Below are 18019 nucleotides of genomic sequence, written 5' to 3'. Positions count from 1 at the left end.
GCTTTTAATTTACAAAAAAACCTCAAAAAACAATTGAAGTCTGAAGCTAATTTGCTGGAGACACAGGAAAGTGGTATCTCTGGGGAGGACAGGAAGAGTGGGCTGCAGGAAGGAGGGGGCAGAGCTCTGGCTGTAGGGAAACACCAGGGTCCAGCCTCTCCTGGCTTCCCAATGGCCAGTCCCGGCCTCCCTCAGTCTCAAATCTGAGCTAGCCGATGGGCCTCCTGCTACCCACTGTAAGCAAAAGGTTTTGCCCGAAGCCTGAGTTCCCAACTCAAGGGGGCTGGAATGACAGTGAAAACCAAGGCCAGGGAAAGCCCAGGTTCCTGCTCCTACTCCTCACTGTGGTATGATCTTGGCAGCCTCTGCCCGGATGAGGGCAATGAGGTCCTGGTTGATGAGGAAGACAAATCGCAGGCTGGCAATCTAGGTGGAAGAGAAAGGTGGCTCAGGACAGGTGGAATGGGCCAGGGCCACACAGCAGCTTGCCACAGGCCTGGTCTCATCCTGGTCTTTCTACCTCCTTCCCAGCTCACCTCCACCACAGAATTGTTGCTGAGGCGCCATTTGGAGCCACACAGCACAGGCCGTCCATCAATGTAGATGGGCCGTCGGCCCTCATTGGCAATAAAGAAATCACCATTGTTCTTCAGTTTGATGACACCTATGGAAGCAGAAAGGAAAAGAGATAATGGAGTTGAGGAAAGTCAGAAGACAGTCAGGAGCCTTCAGGTACCATCTTTGTTTCCTGGGGGCAGGGCCCTGATGGCATCTGGGATGCCCAAGTTAGAGGTCTTGAAAGGCTGGTTCCTTCAACCTGCCTTGGCTGGTCCATGTGGGTTTCCAGGGCTGGAAAGGGTAGCAAGAGGCTGGAGGACATCTGCACACTGCTCCCTCCTGGTGGCAGGGGTGAGTGGGTAGTGCAGTACCTTGCTTCCGGGAGATCTTCCATGCCGGGCCCTCCAGAGACAGGTCCACATCAATCTGGTTATCCTTGGTTGCTCTGCCCAGGGTGATCTAGGGAAATGGGGCATAAGGAGTGGAACATGGAGGTCCGCACAGGGCAGGGAAAGATGAAAAATCAAGGACTAGACAGAGGACAGTGACAGAGGAAGGACCCCAAGGGTGGGTGAGGATGGGAGGGCCTGGCTTACCTCACGTGAGCGCATGAGGTACCGCACCATGCGGCCCCGAAGCACTGCCAGGGTCTGGTTGTCAAAGTCCGGAGAACTCATGCCTGGGGTAAGAGGAGATATCGAGGGCCTGAGTGGGAGGCAGGGAACCAAAGCAAGGCCTATGAGCAAAAGGAGCTGGGGCTTGAGAAAGGACGGTGCACCCAGCCAGGCAGCGCGAAGGGCTTAGGTAGGGTGGAGGATGCTGTAGCGATGCTGCTCCGCTGGCCTCCTCACCTGTGATGCTGTCTACTAGCACCTGCCACTTATGCAGTTCCTGCTCCAGCTGTCGGATCTCTCGCTTCTGGCGCCGGTCAGCCACTGTCAGCTCTGGGGTAGGGGGGTGGTAAGGAAACACTCCAAGGCCACCAGCACCATGTACCGGCCCTGCAGCTTCCGTCCCTCACAGTCCCCACCAGGGCACACTTACCATGCTCCAGGACCTCATCCCGCATGTCCCTAAGGATGAGAGAGAAGACACGGCAGGTCCACTTCAGCTCACCTGCACACAGCTCATTAGGGGGTCCCTAGCCCCTTTAGCCCTGTAGCCCAGAAGGCTGTTTACTAGTGGTGGCCTAGCCTCCTTCCCCAGGACTAGGTTGGGAACTAGGGTAAGGCAGGAGCCTAAGTGGCCCCCAGAGCAGGGAAGCCAAGCACAGCAGTTGCAACCTGAGCCTGAAGGCTGGGCAGCCTAGATGCTCTACCACAGGAGATCCAGCCACTCACTTGAGCTTACTGTCATCAATCAGGTCCTCTGCGTCAGAAAAATTCAGCACTTGGTCCCCCTTGGGCAGCGGCTGCACTGAACAAATGACAGAGGAGGATGAGTGCTGAGGCTCCCCCTCGAGCCCAAGCTTCAGAGCAGACAGCTGAGCTAAGGGGACAGGCTCAAGGACGGATCCCGAGGGAAGGCAGCTGAGGGCAGAGGAAATGCAAACAGACCTCTGCCTGGGGTTCTGGATGTGTGAAGGGCTCTCGAGGTTAGTCTTAAACTAGGAAGGGAAGACACTAGTCTTACTCAAATCCATTTACAGATGTGGAAATGGACACAGAAGAGTGGGTTAAGCTATTTGACCCTGGACCAATTCCAAATCCAAACGGCTCCTTCCGGCACATCACCCGCTCCCAGCCTCTCCTGCCACACTGTGAGGGCTGAGAGGCACACATCAGAGGAAAGATGTGCCGGTAGGAGTGCCTCACTCAGGCCAGGGTTTTGTTTTCAGTCCTGGGATTGGAACCTAGGGCTTTCACACTGAGCTACATCCTGAACCCTTTTTATTTTTTGATAGCACCCCTCTAAGTCACTAAGTTGGCCAGGCTGGGCTCTAACTTGGAATCCTCTTGCCTCATCCTCCACAGTGCTGGGATTACAGGTGTGCACCATCACACCTAGCTAAACCAGTGTGCTCATGACCTGCTCATGGGTCATGAAATTACCTTCATTTTTTAAAGAACAAAGGTCAGAATAAACATTGTTTCATAAAAGTCTTTCAATTTGTGTGGTTACTTGGGGTTGAACCCAGGACTTCCTGCATGCTAGGCAAGTGCTCTGCCATTGGTTTACATCCCCAGCACAAGTTTTTCAATTTTTTTTCTGCTGACATTATAAAAGGTACTGAGGCGCCCAAAATTTGAACATGTGCTTTTAGGCCAGGACTGCGGTATGTGCTCTGTAGCAAACAGTAGCAGAGCAGCTGTCAGCTCGGGAAGGGAGGGGCTGTGCAGGAACCACAAATGCTTCTTATCCCCTGCCCCTTGGGTGAGGATGCGTGGGGAGATGGCACGGGGGTCATCACCCCACCAAGCCCCTACCACTAGGGCTGCCTGAAGTTCCATCAGGCTAATGTGCAGCTGACTTGACAGCTAAGCCACGCAGACTATTCCCAGGGACTCCCAGCTCTAAACAGCCAAAGAAAAAATAAATCCCTACATAGAGACTCTTGAAGAAAAACACAATCTTGCTGGGCGTGATGGCTCACTCCCAGCACTCCCAGCGCTCGGGAGGCTGACGCAGGAGGATCGCTGTGAGTTTGAGACCAGCCTGGGCTACATAGTGAGTTCCAGGGCAATCTCAACTACATAGTGAGACCCTGTCTGGGGAAAAAAAAAAAAAAAAAAAAAAAATCAAGAAAAACACAATCTTTAAGATAAGACTTTCAGTTAACAAAATAACATTCAAAATAGTGACAAAGGAGCTAGCTTTAGTAGTAAAAACAAACTTTATCCAGTATGATTCTGCTGCAGGCATGCAGTGACAGCTGAGTCTAGGGAAGAAGCAAAATTCTGGCAGCTGCAGGAATAAAGAGGGCTGCACCTAGACAACCAAAGGAGGCGGGACCACCCTTCCACAATTCTGCAGGAGCATCTTTTCCTACCCAGAAGCTGCAGGATCCTGGGAGGTGAAGGGCACAGACAAAACTGAACTTTCAGGAAAGTATAAAAGTCAACTCAGAAAGAGCTGGTCACAGTGGCATGTTGCTATAACCCAAGAACTCAGGAGGCTGAGAGGAGGGTCACTGAGAGTTCAAGGCCAATCTGGGCGACACAACGAGACCCTGTCTCAAGGAAACAAATGAAAAAAGAGAGGGGAGGCAGTGGGCAGTGACCTTTAGGCAGGAAGCGTGCCAAGTATGAATGAACTATGGATCTGGAACCTAAATTATAAAGCTCACTGATGGGTTCTTACTGTCGAATCAGATTGTGTTCCTAGAACTTGTCACTAGGAGAGAGAATCTGAGGGAAGAGGGGCAGCAGGGAGCATTCTAGACCTTACAGAGAGACGGGCAGACTGGGTGTGAAATCAGTGGGGACTTCTAAATGGCCTGAGAGAAGGCAAAGAAAGGGAGGAGAGAAGAAGGGAAAGAGGAAGGAGAACAGCTTAGAAAAAGTAGTGCTGGGCGTGGTGGCGCACTCCTGTAATCACAGCACTCAGGAGGCTGAAGCAGCAGGATCACTGTAAGTTCAAGGCCAGCCTGAAGGACACAGTGAAACAAGAAAGAGGAGGGAGGAGAGGGGAGAGGGAGACCTATTATCTCTAGGATGACAAACAAGGGGGTGAGTAGAGACTCACACCTTACTCTTATTTGAATACTACCCACAAAGAATGTACTAATGTATTATTTATGTAATGACAAAAATGTCAGGAAAAAACAAAAAAGAAAACAAGACGTAGTAGTTGACTATTTGGACCATGAATGCTGGCAAGCCTGGCTACCTTTATGATGTCACAGACCACTCCAGCTGCTCTGAAAGTAGTCGTAGTTGCAAAGTAAGGCAGACAGGACACCGAGGGCCAGAGAAGTTACAGGGCCCTTAAGGGCAATTGTGCCCAGAGTACTGTACACATGCATGCACACCCACTTGTTCTACCAGCTCCTGGATGCTACCTGTCTGGTCTTCCAGCAGATAATACTGCTTCATAAGCTGCCAATGGGCCTGCAGAGACTTGGCTGTGCGGGCCAAGTAGAAGGCATCAGGGTGTCTGTGCAGCAAGTCCTGGAAGGTCTCCAAGGTGGGCTGGCTGGTCTGGAGGCAAGAAACATCCTCAGCATGACTGGGTTTTCTCTCTCACCTCCACCTTCCCTCCTGTTCCTGTTGGGTCCTGTTCAGTGCCCCCACCCCAGGAGCTAAAGGAAGTAAGTCATCCAGGGGGCTCAGCTGGCTGGCTAGGTGGATCTACATATGCACACAGGCAGACAATGGGCAGGGGCTGCTTGTACCCCACCCTGTCCTTAACCTTACACCCAGCCTATAGTCTTACCGATCCTACTTTGCTCAGCAGCTGCTCCTCAGCCTTGCTGAACAGGGCTTTGCTCTGGATGGCTGCAATGGCTTCTGGGTGCAGCTGCCTCATGGCCTGGCAGGCCAGCCTGGAGAGAGACAGAGGGCAGAGCTGAAGGGAGTTCTGAAGCACTTGAGACCCAGAACCTGTAGGCCAGACCTTCAAAAGGAAAGCCAAATCCCAGTACTTGGGAGGCTGAGACAGGAGGACAGGCACGAGTTAGAGGCAGTCGGGGCTCCACAGTGAGCTCAAGACCAGCCTGAACCACAAAGCAAGATCCTGTCTCAAAACAACAACCTCCAAAAAATAAACAAAACAAGGAAGCCGGAGATTTAGCTCAGTGGTTCAACTGCCTGCCTTGCAAGCGAAAGGACCCGAGTTCGATCCCCGGTACCAAAAACAAACAAACAAACAAAACAAGGAAAAGCCAAAGGCTGAGAAAAGCACCCGTGGCTTCATGAGTTTGCCAAATGAATAAACAGGCAACCCAGAAAACTGAGGCTGCTACGTTCCCTCCAAGCCCAGCCTGAAGCAAATCCTGAGGCCAACTCTTATTCCCTCTTCAGCCTCTTCTCCTTACTTGGCTAAAGCTGCCACTCACTAGCACTGCCTACTACCACCTCTTTCCAAGCAGATGCCAGCCCGTATCATGGTATATCAGCACCACGGCTACCACCTAAGTGTTGCCAGGGGCTGTGGAGGAGTAGAAGATGGGTGTTCAGCACCCAATCAACTTTTATTTTTTGAGTTAGCGTCTCACTATGTAGTTCAGGCTGGCCTCACTACATAGCCAAGGCTGGCCTGAAATTCAAGATGATCCTCCTGCCACAGCCTCCCAATACTGGGGTTACAGCACGCACCACCATACCTGGCTCCAACCAATAAAGACACCAAACTAAGCGGCAGAGGAGGAAAAGTGTGTTGCACGTGTGCAGTTTATTTGGAACTCTGGCTGTTAAAGCTAGAAGGGGCCTTGGTGGTGGTCTGTTCTGACTCCCCCTTCTTATGAGGCAGAAACTGTGAGAGGTCATTGTAGAAAGGGTGGGAGATACAATGCATAGAGGTGACACTGGGGTTCTTGGCACTCAGGTGGGCTTTTCCCTCCAGCTTTTGCCCTGCTTTCAGACCACCCTGCTTCTGGGATTAGGCCAAACTAGCAGGAGGAAGCTGTGAAGTCCATGAAGTCCAGCAGGTCCCTGGATCATCCCAGAGGATGCAAGACCCAAAAGCCCTGCCTCTCAGGCTCTTCCTCTGTGCCCTGATACAATCCAGCCCTTCTGCTCCATGAGCCACTGCTGAAGCCAGCCCCACTTACTTGGAAATGACAGGATCATACAGCAGAGCGTACCAGCGCTCCTGGACTTCTCGGAGGGTAAAGCGGCAGCTGAACTTCACACCCAGGTGGACCGACGTCAGGTCATTGGTCTGCAAAGCCCCAGGTGGTTATGCTCTAGCCTCAGTGCTGAGGAGAATCTTTTTCATACCACACCCATAGGGCCCTGCCAGGCTAGTTTAGGAGGTAGGAACTGAAGGCTGGGGAAGGAGGGGACCCCTAATGCTGTGGTGGAAGCACACTACCTGTAACACAGCATTGATGAGCAAGAGGTCATCTGCAGGTTTCCAGCGGCCCAGATCCTTGGTCACCTGAAGTGGCTGCTTGCTTTTCTTCACACGCTTGGTAAGTCCGGGGGCGGGGGCGGGGCTGGGAGGCACAGGAGTGCTGGGGGCTTTGGATACCTGGGTACATACAGGACAGGATCGAGTGAGCTCAAAGCTGGCAACAGGACAGTTGGGGCTTTTGGCCTAGTGCTTCACACACTGTGAGGCAGCTGCAGCCCCAGTTGATAGTAGGAAGCTAGGCAGGGAATTCAGCTTTCTAATACCCATCCCACCCACCCCCGCCAAATTATTTCTACATAATCCTTGACCATATGGGGTCTTCTCTTGGCTGGTAGTACCCCCAACCCCAGAATGGAGGGTGGGTGGGGAGGATACCAGGAAAACACTCTTGCTGGTACAGTGTCTGGGGCCAGAGCAATGCCACCTGGGGGTTATTTTTACATCCTGCAATGTTTGGAACAGGCTGTCTGCTCCCAGAATAGATGCTTGCTCCATGCCTCCCACACTGAATGTGATACAGGATGCAGTGGTGGTGGGGGAGCAGCAAGAAAGAGTAGGAAGAGATAGAAAGAGGGATCTAGGATAGGGGCTGGGACAACTTGGTCCTCTCACAAGCCTCCTCTGCAGAGCTCTTGGCAGCTGGCAAAGATTCTGGGGAAACACAAGATCTGGCACTGCCACTGCTGCCCCCCACCCCCACGCAGTCCCTCACCTTCTTCTTTTCACTGGAGGAGGGTTCACTTCCTGAATAGCGCCCAGGTTCCACCCCACTGGCCCCCTTTGCTCGAGTAGAGGACTTCGCCAGGCTGCTCTCCACCAGCTCATCATCGAACTTCTTCCTCTTGATGAACCTATGGATGGTCCTACCAAGTGAGCCACCTCTGCCCCTCCCTGGTGCCCTGTCACACATTCACATCCTCAAGAACAAAGAGCTCTCGGCAGAAGTTAACTCTTCTGCTCTTTCAATTTCTACCAGAGCTGGCTCAGTGCATGGAACTGCCATGATCCAGCCGCTGAAATGACCGACAGCTGCATACAAAGATTTTACATGAAAGACTGAAGATCTTTGTCCCTGCTCGAAGTGCCATGGGGAGGGACTGTCAGGGACAAGCAAAGCACAAGGTTTTATTTAGGCCCCAGGCTCAGGCAGTCATTTACAACAGAGGCGAAGGCATACAGCACCTACTGCCACAGGCTTTCCTCCTCTCCCCAGTCTCTCCAAACCCTGACTACCTGGAGGAGCTTCTCCGTTTAGGAATGGTGCCCAAGGCCTGGGAGGAGGCTCGCTTCTGCCCTGCCAGGGACTCCTCATCCTCTGAGCGGCTCGCAGCACCTGATGCCATCAGGGATGAATCTAGCAGTCCCTGAGAATCTAGAAAGAGAGAAATGATGAACTTGGGTTTCCCTGAGCCTCTGCAAGTGGGGCTCCTCATCTCCCTTCCCCTGCCAGCCCTTTTGGCCCCTCCCCTTCCTCCTTGACACTTGACTCTTTTAAGATGACATTTACTCAGCCATCCAGATCCCACCTGGGCTCAGACTTGGACCAGAATTTCCACGCCAGGCAGCTCACCCAGTGTCAAGGGTCATGTCATGCAGCACACGGTGCTCAGGTCAGCCTGGAGATACTAACACACCAGGCCCTAGGCATACTGCTCCCTCTAACACCAAAATGCATCGTGCCAAAGAGCAGCAGCTCAACAGCAAGTCAGCCAATTGTGGCTCTGCTGAAAGGTATATGGGTGGTGCAAGCCCAGGGGGAGGTGAAAATGCCCAGCCAAGATGGAAGACACACGTCAGGCACAGGGTGAAATCAGCAGATGGTTAGTGCCCAAACCTTTGGGGAGCTGGCCCATACTCATACTACCTTTGTCCATCCTCTTACAGTCCCAAAGCCACTAGTTCCAAACCACAGGGCTAGGAGGAAGGGTCCCACAGGCTCATCCAAAGATCCTGACCAGGTGGACTTAGAGGCTGAGAGAAGATTCTGCAAGGAGAAATGAGGCCTTCTGAGACTCAGGTTTTCAACTGGCCAGTCTCACCTTCTTATACTGGTCCAGGTCCCATAAACTAAGGGACACAGGAGTGGAAAGAGGCATAAGACTGAATATTACGTTTATAAAATGGTATCCTTGTGAGTCACTGATATTTTTAAGAGTACAACAAAGGTTAGAGACTCCGGAAAAAAAGTACATACTATTTTGGGAGGTTCACAGACCCCTCTAATTCTACTTGTGTTAGGTTGAACACTTGACTATAAATTAGCACGGACAAAGGATTCTTGGCTCACTTTTTTCCTTCAAACGCCCACTCAGTGCACCAACACCACCCTTCTCCCAGACCACAGCAAAGAAAAGGAGAAGGATCTAGAATACCAATCAGTATTTCTTTTTTCTTTCATTTACAGCTTTTGATGAAATCGGTGATACCTTGTGAGGCTAAAACAGTGAGGTCTGGGAACCGATTATTAACTGAGGAGACGATTCTAACCCCAAGAAAACTCAAGATGCGGGACTTGCTAGAGGTGCTCCGTTCACGGGCCCCGCCCTCTCTAACCACGAAGGCGCAGAGATGCGCTGCGGCCCTGGCCCCAGGTGTGCGCTCGTGTTGCTCCATAGGATACTGCTGGGTCTAGACATCTGCGAAAAGGGCGATGGGGCCGGAGCCCGCAGGCAGGCTGAGGCAAAGCCTGTGCCCGCCTTCTCGGCCCTCCGCCCCTCCTTCTCCCTCTAGAGCACGCCCAAAGTGGGGAATAAGACTAGGTTTTTTACAGGGGCTCAGGGTAGCTGTGGTGATGAAGCTAGCTCTGCACCTTAAAGAACAGCACTAAGGGAACCTCAATGCTCCTGTAGCCTCAGTTTAAGTCCCTCGAGATGGTGGCTTGGAAAGGGGGCCAACCCTCAGGCCGTTCTCACCCCACCTTCGGCTACCACTTTTGCGCATGCGTAACACTTCGAGCCAGTCTAGCCCGACTCGACCCACGCATGCGCAAATTTTCGGGGCGCTACCGGGGCGGGTTGTAGGGGCTGGTCCCTGGCGGCTCTCTGGGAAAGTACATTTCACCTCCAACTCTACTCAGAACCCTCAAAAGCGAACAGTGAGGTCTCACCATTCCTAGGCTGCCAGCTCCAACAATTTCTCCCCGGCGACAGCAGCAGCCGCAGGGCCAGAGCCGGCTTCCGTGAGGTACATCTATTTCCGGGTTACGAACTCGGGCCGGGGCAATCTTTTCCGGTTCGCTCTAAAAAACGTGGTGAAGGGGCGTGGCCATGGCCACGAAGGTATGACTATCTCGCTAAGAGCCGAAAGTAAAATCTCTCCCAATTGGGAAACATCAGAGGTTACCTTAAAGACTCCGGGAAAACTACTCGGCTAGAGGGAGTGATTAAAGGGAAACACAAAGTCTGGGGCGAAACGGAGGCGGGCAACACTGAGAGGGGCGGGACTGAGGGCGGGCCGGGGCTGCGGACGGATCGGGGCTGTGGACTGGATTTCGGGAGTTCGCACCAAGTATACGAGGCGTCCAGGGGTTTCCCAGGACCAGTTCTGCGTTGTTTGATTCTAACAACGGTTTTAGAGAAGCGAGTCTGTCAAGGCCCCGTGCTAGACACGAGACCGAAAGAAAATGTTGGGTTCGCTTTAGCCCGGGAGGTGAATGTCTAAGGAGCAAATGCAGGATCGTGGGACACGTTTCCGAGAAGGTAGAAACAGGGAGAAGGCGCTGTGTCCGGCTGGTTCCATCAACCCAGCCGCACGCGTTCTGGTGGGCGAAGTTCCTGGGCGCCGGGAGAGACTAATGAAAGCGTCTTTAGAAGAGAGTGCCCTGGAGAGAATCTTGGGGTGGGAAAACGAGCCAGCAGTGAACTGGAAATGTTGGGAGTTTGGGGCTGAGAGAGATGCTTGAGAAAGCTAGAAAGGCTGTACTTTAAAAGAGTAGTTCTAGCCGGCGTGGTGGCACACGCCTGACCTACACTAGGGAGGCTGAGGCAGGAGGATCACCGCAAGTTCAGGGCCAGCCTAAATCACGGAGCGGAGCAAGATCCTGTCAAAAAGTTCTCTTTTATGGTTCCCTGAGGCACACAAAAGTGTAAGCACTTCAGGCTGTGGGGATGTAGCTCAGAGGCAGAGTGCCTGCCTTAGCACCGGTCAGGTGCTGAGTTTAACCTGCAGTACCTCAAACAAAAGACACCTAGACATTCTGGAGAATTCAAGGATACCTGTCAAAGGAGAGATTGACCCTTCATCCAGACAGTGTGTGGTAGCTCTGCTTGAAGTTTCCTTCTCCTTTACTGAGTATAACATACAGTGAGTATGTACACCTTTTATCTCCCATGAAAGACTATATTTTGGTACACAGTGTGGTGGGTTATGCTACATATGGTGTAGTTTAGATAAAATGGTGTCTGTACTAGATGAGAATTGATAGGATGGTCTTTAAAAAAGTGATAAACTGAGGTTTGATGATTGGTAAGGGATCAGTGAGGCAGTGAGCCAGGGTAAAATGACCCAGTCAGAGGGGCAGATTGGCTCTGAAGCAGGAAAGAGTTTGAGGAAAAGGAAGGAGGACAGTTTGGCTGGAGCAGGGTGATCAAGAAAATGAGGAAGGAGATGGAGACAGAAGTCCCAGGTGTAGTGGCACACTGTAATCTCAGCACTTGGGAGGCGGAATCAAGAGGATTGCCATGAGTTCAAGGTCAGGCTGGACTACACAGCGAGACCCTGTCTCAAACAACTAAAGAAAGGGAAAAGAAAAGGGAAGGGAAGGAAAAAGAAACGAAAAATTATGAGGAAAAAAAAAAAGGGAAAAGAAAATATGAGGAGAAAACATGGATACAAAGTCTTTGTAAATAGGGTGGAGGAGGTGGAGAGGGGACAGGGGTATGGGGAAAAAATAACAACCAAGACACGTTATGTAAAGGTACAAGATCCCAATGGTAAATGTAACTATTGTATACCTAAACTGTACCAATAAACTGGATGGGAAAAAAAAACTGTATGCTTCTGAAGGACATGAAAGGAGGCTTGAACAAATGAAAAGGCTTCTTCTATCCTGAGGTAGAAAGAATCACTATCATAAAGATGTCAGGTCTCCATAAATTATTATATACATTTAACACAATCTAATAAAATGTCAACAGACAACTGGAATGTAAAGTTCATATGAAAATGTGTACATCAAGACTAGCCATAATCACGGTTGGGGATTTAGCACAGTGGCACCATGCCTGCCTTGCAAGCACAAAGTCCTAAGTTCGATCCCTGATACTGGGGGGAAAAAAACAACAAAAAAAGAAAGAATAGCCATAACATTTTGGAGAAAAGGTTGAGAGGGAAATAGCTTTTTCAGATAGTAAACCATTGAAAGGTACAATAATTAAAATAGTAAAATCCAGAGTTCACTAGCACATACACTGACTGTTTTTCATCAGGAGAGCAAAATTGCCAGAGATTTAGCTCAGTGGTGCCAACACCTGCCTCTCAAGTGAAAGGTCCCGAGTTCGATCCCTGGTACCAAAACAAACAAACAAACAAATAATAAAAGGAGAGCAAAATGGTCCAGAAATAGATCTAAGACATTAAAAATTTTTGTTTTGTTTTGTTTTTTGTTTTTTGGAGACAGGATCTCACTATGTAGTTGAGACTGACCTGGAACTCATTATGTAGCCCAGGCTGGTCTCGAACTCACAGCGATCCTCCTGCGTCAGCTTCCCGAGTGCTGTGATTACAGGTGTGTGTCACCGTGCCCGGCTTAAAAATTTTAATATATTATCAAGATAGCATTGTCTGTCATTAGGAAAAAGATGGACTGGACAATAAATAGTATTGAGACAATTGTGTAGCCAGCTGGAAAAAAATAACATGGTATCTCACTTCTTACACTGAAATCCATATCAGTCGATTGTGTTTAAGTGTAAAAGAGTAAATCCACAAATTTTCAATGTCATAGTGGAGAAAGTATTGTTTCAGAATGGCACAACATTTCTCAAAGCATATAAAAAAGACAAATTCTGTCAACATAAAAATCTATAATCTCTGAGAGCAAAAATAAAGACTAATGGCAAACCATATTTTCAACTCATATCATAGACAAAGGGACTAATTTGCTTAATATATACAAAATCTCTTCAAATCAATGTGAAGAACAAGAATTCAATAAGAAAATGGGTTTATTAACAGAAAAGGAAAGATTAATGGCTCTTGAATTATGAAAAATACTCAATTACTGTCACAAGAAAATTGAAACCATGTTTAGATATAAGTTTTTACCTACAGAGTGGCAAAAAATTCATACATAGACAGTATACCCTGGGCATGGTCGTGGGGAAATAAGCCCTCTCATATTGCTGAGGGAACTGTAAATTGCCAATACTTGTCAAAATTACAAATGCATATAATTTCAAATCCAATAGGCACACACATTCAAATTAAACTATTACAAAGTTATCACATTTTAGCAAATGTTTAGAAATCAAACACCTATCACTAGAGGACTAGTAAAATAAATTATGGTACATCCATGTAATGAGATATCATACAGCCATGTTAAAGAACTGCCAGAAAAGTCTTTATAAGCCATGATTTATCCTCAGGAAAAAAAAAAAGTGCCCTTAAGGAAGTTGTTTTGTGTGTATGTGTGGCACTGGGGATGGAGCACAGGATTTTTGCACTGAGGTGTATTTCTCAAATTTGCCTGTCATCCTTGCTTAGGGGCCATGCTAATCTCTTTATCATTCCAATTTTAGTATATGTGCTGCTGAAGCAAGCACTGCACTGAGCTGTATTTCTAACCCTTTTGTAGTTTTTATTTGAGTGTCTTTTTTTGTTGTTTTTTTTGAGACAGGGTCTCACTGTATAGTTGAGTCTGACCTGGAACTCACAGTGATCCTCCTGCCTCAGCCTCCCAAGTGCTGGGATTATGGTCGTGAGCCACCATACCCAGCGAGAGCGTCTTGTTAAGTCACTGTACTACCTAGGCTGTGCTTAGATTTGTGATCCTCTTGTCACCACTTCCCCGAGTATTGGGATTATAGACATGTAACCACATCCAACCCAGAGTTCTTAAGTAGATAGAGGTGATATAAAGTCTGCATTTTGGATTGCTCTGGCCTAGTATGGAGCACTGATTATAAGAGTAAAACTAGAGCTGGGGATTTAGCTCAGTGGCACCATGCCTGCCTTGCAAGTGAGAGCAAGGTCATGAGTTCAGTCCCTCTACCAAAAGTAAAACTAGAGACAGGAACACCAGTCAGTGGCCTAAATTAGTTACCAAGGAGAAGACATAAGAAATAGACTGATAGGGCTGATGGTAGATTACATATACATATGCAAGAGATGCGCCAAAACCAGGCATGGTGAAGCATGCTTGTAATCCCAGCATTTGGGAGGCTGAGGCAGGAGGATCACTGAGAGTTGAAGTTCAGCCTGAGCTACATAGTGAGTTCAAGGCCAGCCTGAACTACATAGTGAGACCCTGTCGTGAGAGAGAATGAGAACTGATACCCTGGTTGCACACTTTGGTAGTGGATGGAGGTGGGTGGTTATGCATTGAGAGATAGGAGAGCACAGAGGCTTGAGGGTGAGATGGAAAGACACTGAGCTTCACGTGGATGGATTGAATTGGAGAGGCCAGCGGACAGTGAGTTGAGCTGTTCAGTTGGATGTTTACATACATAGTTCTCTGACTAAGGGGGAGATTGGAATTGGGGATTTAGGAGTCATCTTCATATAAATCACAGGGGACAGTAAAGTCATTTGCTACTCTGTCACCTGTGGTGGTTCTGCCCCTCTGGCATTTTGTTGAAATCCCACTTGAAGAAGTCCTGAAGAATTTCCAGGCCCTTCTTGCAAATACCATCTCCTGTTCCTGTTCTCCGTTTCACTTTGTACTTGTCTCACAACATTGCCCTGTGCCCCTTTTTATGCCAGCTCCCCACTATTTTACTCTGTCCCCACATGAGTGGGAAGAGAGATTGTGCTCCAGTGTTGTCATCTCAAATCCAGCACTGGGCTGCGGATTTAGCTCAGTGGTTCTGCCATCTGCCATGCAAGCACAAGATCCTGAGTTCGATCCCCAGCGCACACACACAAAAAATCCAGCACTTAACACAGCACACTCAGCAAACAGTTGCCAATGAATGAGTGGATGGATGGTTGGATTGTGAGTTCTCAGGAGTACAAGAACATAGTTGTGTTTTGCAGCTATTCTAGTGCTTTGCATATAGTCAGAACCCTATGTTTGCAGTAAGTTTATTGGAAATTCATTTCATTTACTTTTGTGTGTGTGTGTGTGTGTGTGTGTGTGTGTGTGTCCGCACTGCTTAGTATAGGGCATTGCACCATAGTAGATGCTCAATAAAAGCTAAAGGAGTCAATAAATGAACAATTGCTCACTTATTTGCTCTCAGGAACCTCCAGAGAGGCCAGTAGCTTTGGCAGACAGTGTTTTGTGCCTCTGACAGGCTGCTTTTGCGGGCCAGTGACAAGCTGTGCCCAGGGAATGCAAAGTATGGCTACCAGACCGCATTAGTGTGATCCTGGGGGCTGAGTGTTTAAGACAGTGAGATATGGCTTGCCGAGACTGGTCAAGAGCACCCCCAGAGATAAGAGCAAGGCAGCCCACTGCAGAGGGGTTGGATCACTTATTCCTCAGAGAGACATTCTGCTTGGTTTTTACTGTGCGCACAGTGCTAAGGGTTGGAGGGAGCAGCTACAGCTATGAAGGTGACTGGGCCTCTGGTCTTGTGGGCTCAAAGACAGGCTTATCCAAACTCCAGAACACAGGCAAGATGGGATGCTGGAAGAGCTGCATGAGCAGAGGGCAAGAGACACCCCAGGAAGGGGAGTCTCGGCAGATCAGAGAAGCTGTCGTGGTGAGCTCCTTGACTAAGCTTTCAGGAAATGGGATGGGAATTGCAATGGCTTACAACTGGTCTCCCTGCTGCCCCTCCTATGTTTTGTGTACTCATCACTGTGCTGGAGCAAAGGTCAGATTATGTGACATCTGCTCAACTTGGAACAATGGTTCCCATTTTGTCCAGACTCCAAAATAAGTCCTTCCTCGACCTGATGTGAGCTGCCCCCAAGTTGCTGTTCTGGCACCACTGCTCCCATTCTGCCCTCGCTCACCCACAACAGCCACAATGGACACTTTGCCAGTCCTTCTGTGTGCCAGGCGTACGGTACTCCCTCGTGGGGGTGGGGTCTGCACCTAGTATGAGACTCCCCAGGCTGGCTTCCTTACCTTCTTCAAGTCTGCTCAGGTCTGACATGCGTGCTGGTGCATGCCTGTAATCCCAGCACTCGGGAGGCTGAGGCAGGAGAATCACTGTGAGTTCGAGACCAGCCTGGGCTACATAGTGAGTTCCAGGTCAGCCTTAACTACATAGTGAGACCCTCTCTCAAAAAAAGTCTACTCAGGTCTTTGGTAACCTCCATGCAATATTGCAACCTCTACATTCTGCTTTATGCCTGTACTGAAATCTGTGTTTCTCCACAGTACCTTTTACCACCTGACAAACTGTATTTTACTAATTTTTGTTTCTTGTGTCCTTCCATCCACACAGAATGTAAGTTCCATGGAATAACTTTTAAAAAAATCAATTTTCTTTTGGTTCTGGGGATCGAACTCCGGACCTTGCACTTTCAAGACAGGCAGGCGGCACCACTGAGCTAAATCCCCAGCCCCTTAAAAAATAATTTTTATTTGGTACTGTCTTCCTAACACCTAGAACATTGCCTAGTGCTAGGTGCCTAGTAGAAATTTGTTGAATGAATGACAGACAACATGATGTTTGAGGGAGTCTATAAGAAGGCCCTTCTGGCAGCGTTCCTAAAAAACAGCTGCCTAAAGAATTATTTGCATAGAACTGGGTGTAGTGGCACAAATCTATAATTCTAGCACTTGTGAGACTGAGGCAAGAGGATCATGGAAAGTTCTAAGCCATTCTGGACTACATGGTGCAGGGCCAGCATGGAGTACATAGTCTGTGTCTCAAAAAAACAAAGGTAATTATTTGCAAGAATAGATCTCTACTGCCAAGCTGAAGACCCTGCTGGGTATAGGCGGTCAAGTGAGAAGAGTGGCTCAAGGCTGAGGCACTACAAATTGTCTGCAAGATCTAGATGTCCAAACGGTAGGTCAGAAATCCCTTGACTTCTTATCCTCCCTTTGCCACACTTGCCCTCACTGTGGGGCTCTGTACCTTCTCAGATGGACCCTGCCAGCTTCCCTCAGATCCACCCTGTTTCTGTAATCTGCCTCTCTTTTAAGTAGACCTATGGAGGACTTTAAACAAGCACTTTGCTGCCTCCTCGTGGCTCCTGCAGTAAAGGACCTCTTCCAGACAATAAGGCAACAGGAGCCCACCCAGGGACTCAATGATGTAATGGGAAAGAAAACCTGAACCTTCTTGACTTCATGGCGATCCTGACTGATAGCTGCCTGCCTCTTACAGATGCTGCCTCACATGGCAGTGAGCATGCCTCGGCAGAGCTCAGGCACTCAGGCTTTGGTTCTGCTGGGCTAGTCAGCTCCGGGGGAAGAATCTAGGGCAACAGGCAGATCCCAAGGCCTGCCTTGAGAGACAGTAGTCCCAACAAATAAATAGTCTGTAATGGGCCATGAAGCCGCTAGCCAGTTTGGGGCCTCACAGTATGTGGATGGCTGAGATGTGCGTGGTGGCGCATGCCTCTGATCCCAGCACTGGGGAAGCTGAGGCAGGAGAATGGGGCGGAGGCTAGCACCTGTGGAGCACTGGAGAGCCCATACCCCGTCAGAGGCTGCTCAGCTTCATCATTGTTACATTCCAGCCAGTCAGTGTTTGCAGGTAACAGAAGCCTGCCTTGGCCAGTATCAACCTCTGAAAAGGGGAATTTCCTAGAAGGAGGCTGGGTAAGACAGGAAAATGGCTGGACCTCAGAAACAATCTGGCTGGCAAAATTTCTGATGAGAAGGCTGCTTTCTTTCTTTCTTTTCCATAGAGCTTCTTTTCCTTTCTGGGTATTTTCAAGAAGTTCTCTTATATTTGATTTCAGCAGTTCCACTATGCTATGCTTAAGCGTGTTCCTTGTATTGCTCTGAGGAGATTCTCTGAGCTCCTTGGATCTAAGATTTGTTGTATTTCATTAATTTGGGAAATTCTCAGTGATTTTCTCTTCCAATATCCCATGTCCCTTCTCCCTCTGAGACTTTGATCACGTGTCAGAACATTTGACATTGTTCCACACATCTTGGGTGCTTAGTCTTGGGGTTGTTTTTACTCCCTTTGTGTTAGAGTTCAGCTCATTTCTATTGTCCTAGCTTCAAGTTCATGAATTTTTCCCCTTTTCTTTTGCCTAGTTTACTGATAATCCTGTCAAAGGAATTCTTTATCTCTGATTAGTTTTTTTATTTCTAACATTTTCATCTTTTCTTCCTTTCTTCCTCTCTCTCCCCTTTTTCTGTCTTTTC

The 18019-nt window shown here is 49.0% G+C and overlaps 1 protein-coding gene and 1 non-coding gene across 3 annotated transcripts; both read right to left on the bottom strand.

Annotated features, from left to right (window-relative positions):
- Positions 1-10: 10 nt before the first annotated feature.
- Mcrs1 (microspherule protein 1) lies at positions 11-9978 on the bottom strand. Of its 2 annotated transcripts, none has more exons than XM_010623632.2 (15): positions 9680-9978; positions 8438-8557; positions 7807-7945; positions 7286-7424; positions 6532-6690; positions 6269-6378; positions 4933-5041; positions 4559-4697; positions 1899-1974; positions 1603-1631; positions 1410-1502; positions 1155-1237; positions 930-1017; positions 537-664; positions 11-426 (listed from the first exon to the last, which is right to left on the bottom strand). In XM_010623632.2, exons 2-15 carry the CDS (start codon positions 8445-8447, stop codon positions 340-342), a joined length of 1389 nt encoding a protein of 462 aa, XP_010621934.1. In that variant the 5' UTR covers positions 8448-8557; positions 9680-9978; the 3' UTR covers positions 11-339. The 2 variants fall into 2 exon arrangements, with proteins under 2 accessions (XP_010621934.1, XP_010621935.1); XM_010623633.3 differs by lacking the exon at positions 9680-9978 and adding an exon at positions 9383-9477.
- Positions 9979-13233: 3255 nt separating this feature from the next.
- LOC117286176 lies at positions 13234-13337 on the bottom strand. Its single transcript, XR_004517328.1, has one exon. It is a non-coding gene; the product is annotated as a U6 spliceosomal RNA (small nuclear RNA).
- Positions 13338-18019: the final 4682 nt, after the last annotated feature.

Source organism: Fukomys damarensis, unplaced genomic scaffold (assembly GCF_012274545.1).
Source record: "Fukomys damarensis isolate Sample0158 unplaced genomic scaffold, DMR_v1.0_HiC HiC_scaffold_15, whole genome shotgun sequence".
NCBI classification, from domain to species: domain Eukaryota; kingdom Metazoa; phylum Chordata; class Mammalia; order Rodentia; family Bathyergidae; genus Fukomys; species Fukomys damarensis.
The sequence above is the reverse complement of the archived record's forward strand: the minus strand, read 5'-3'. Positions and strand labels throughout refer to the sequence as shown.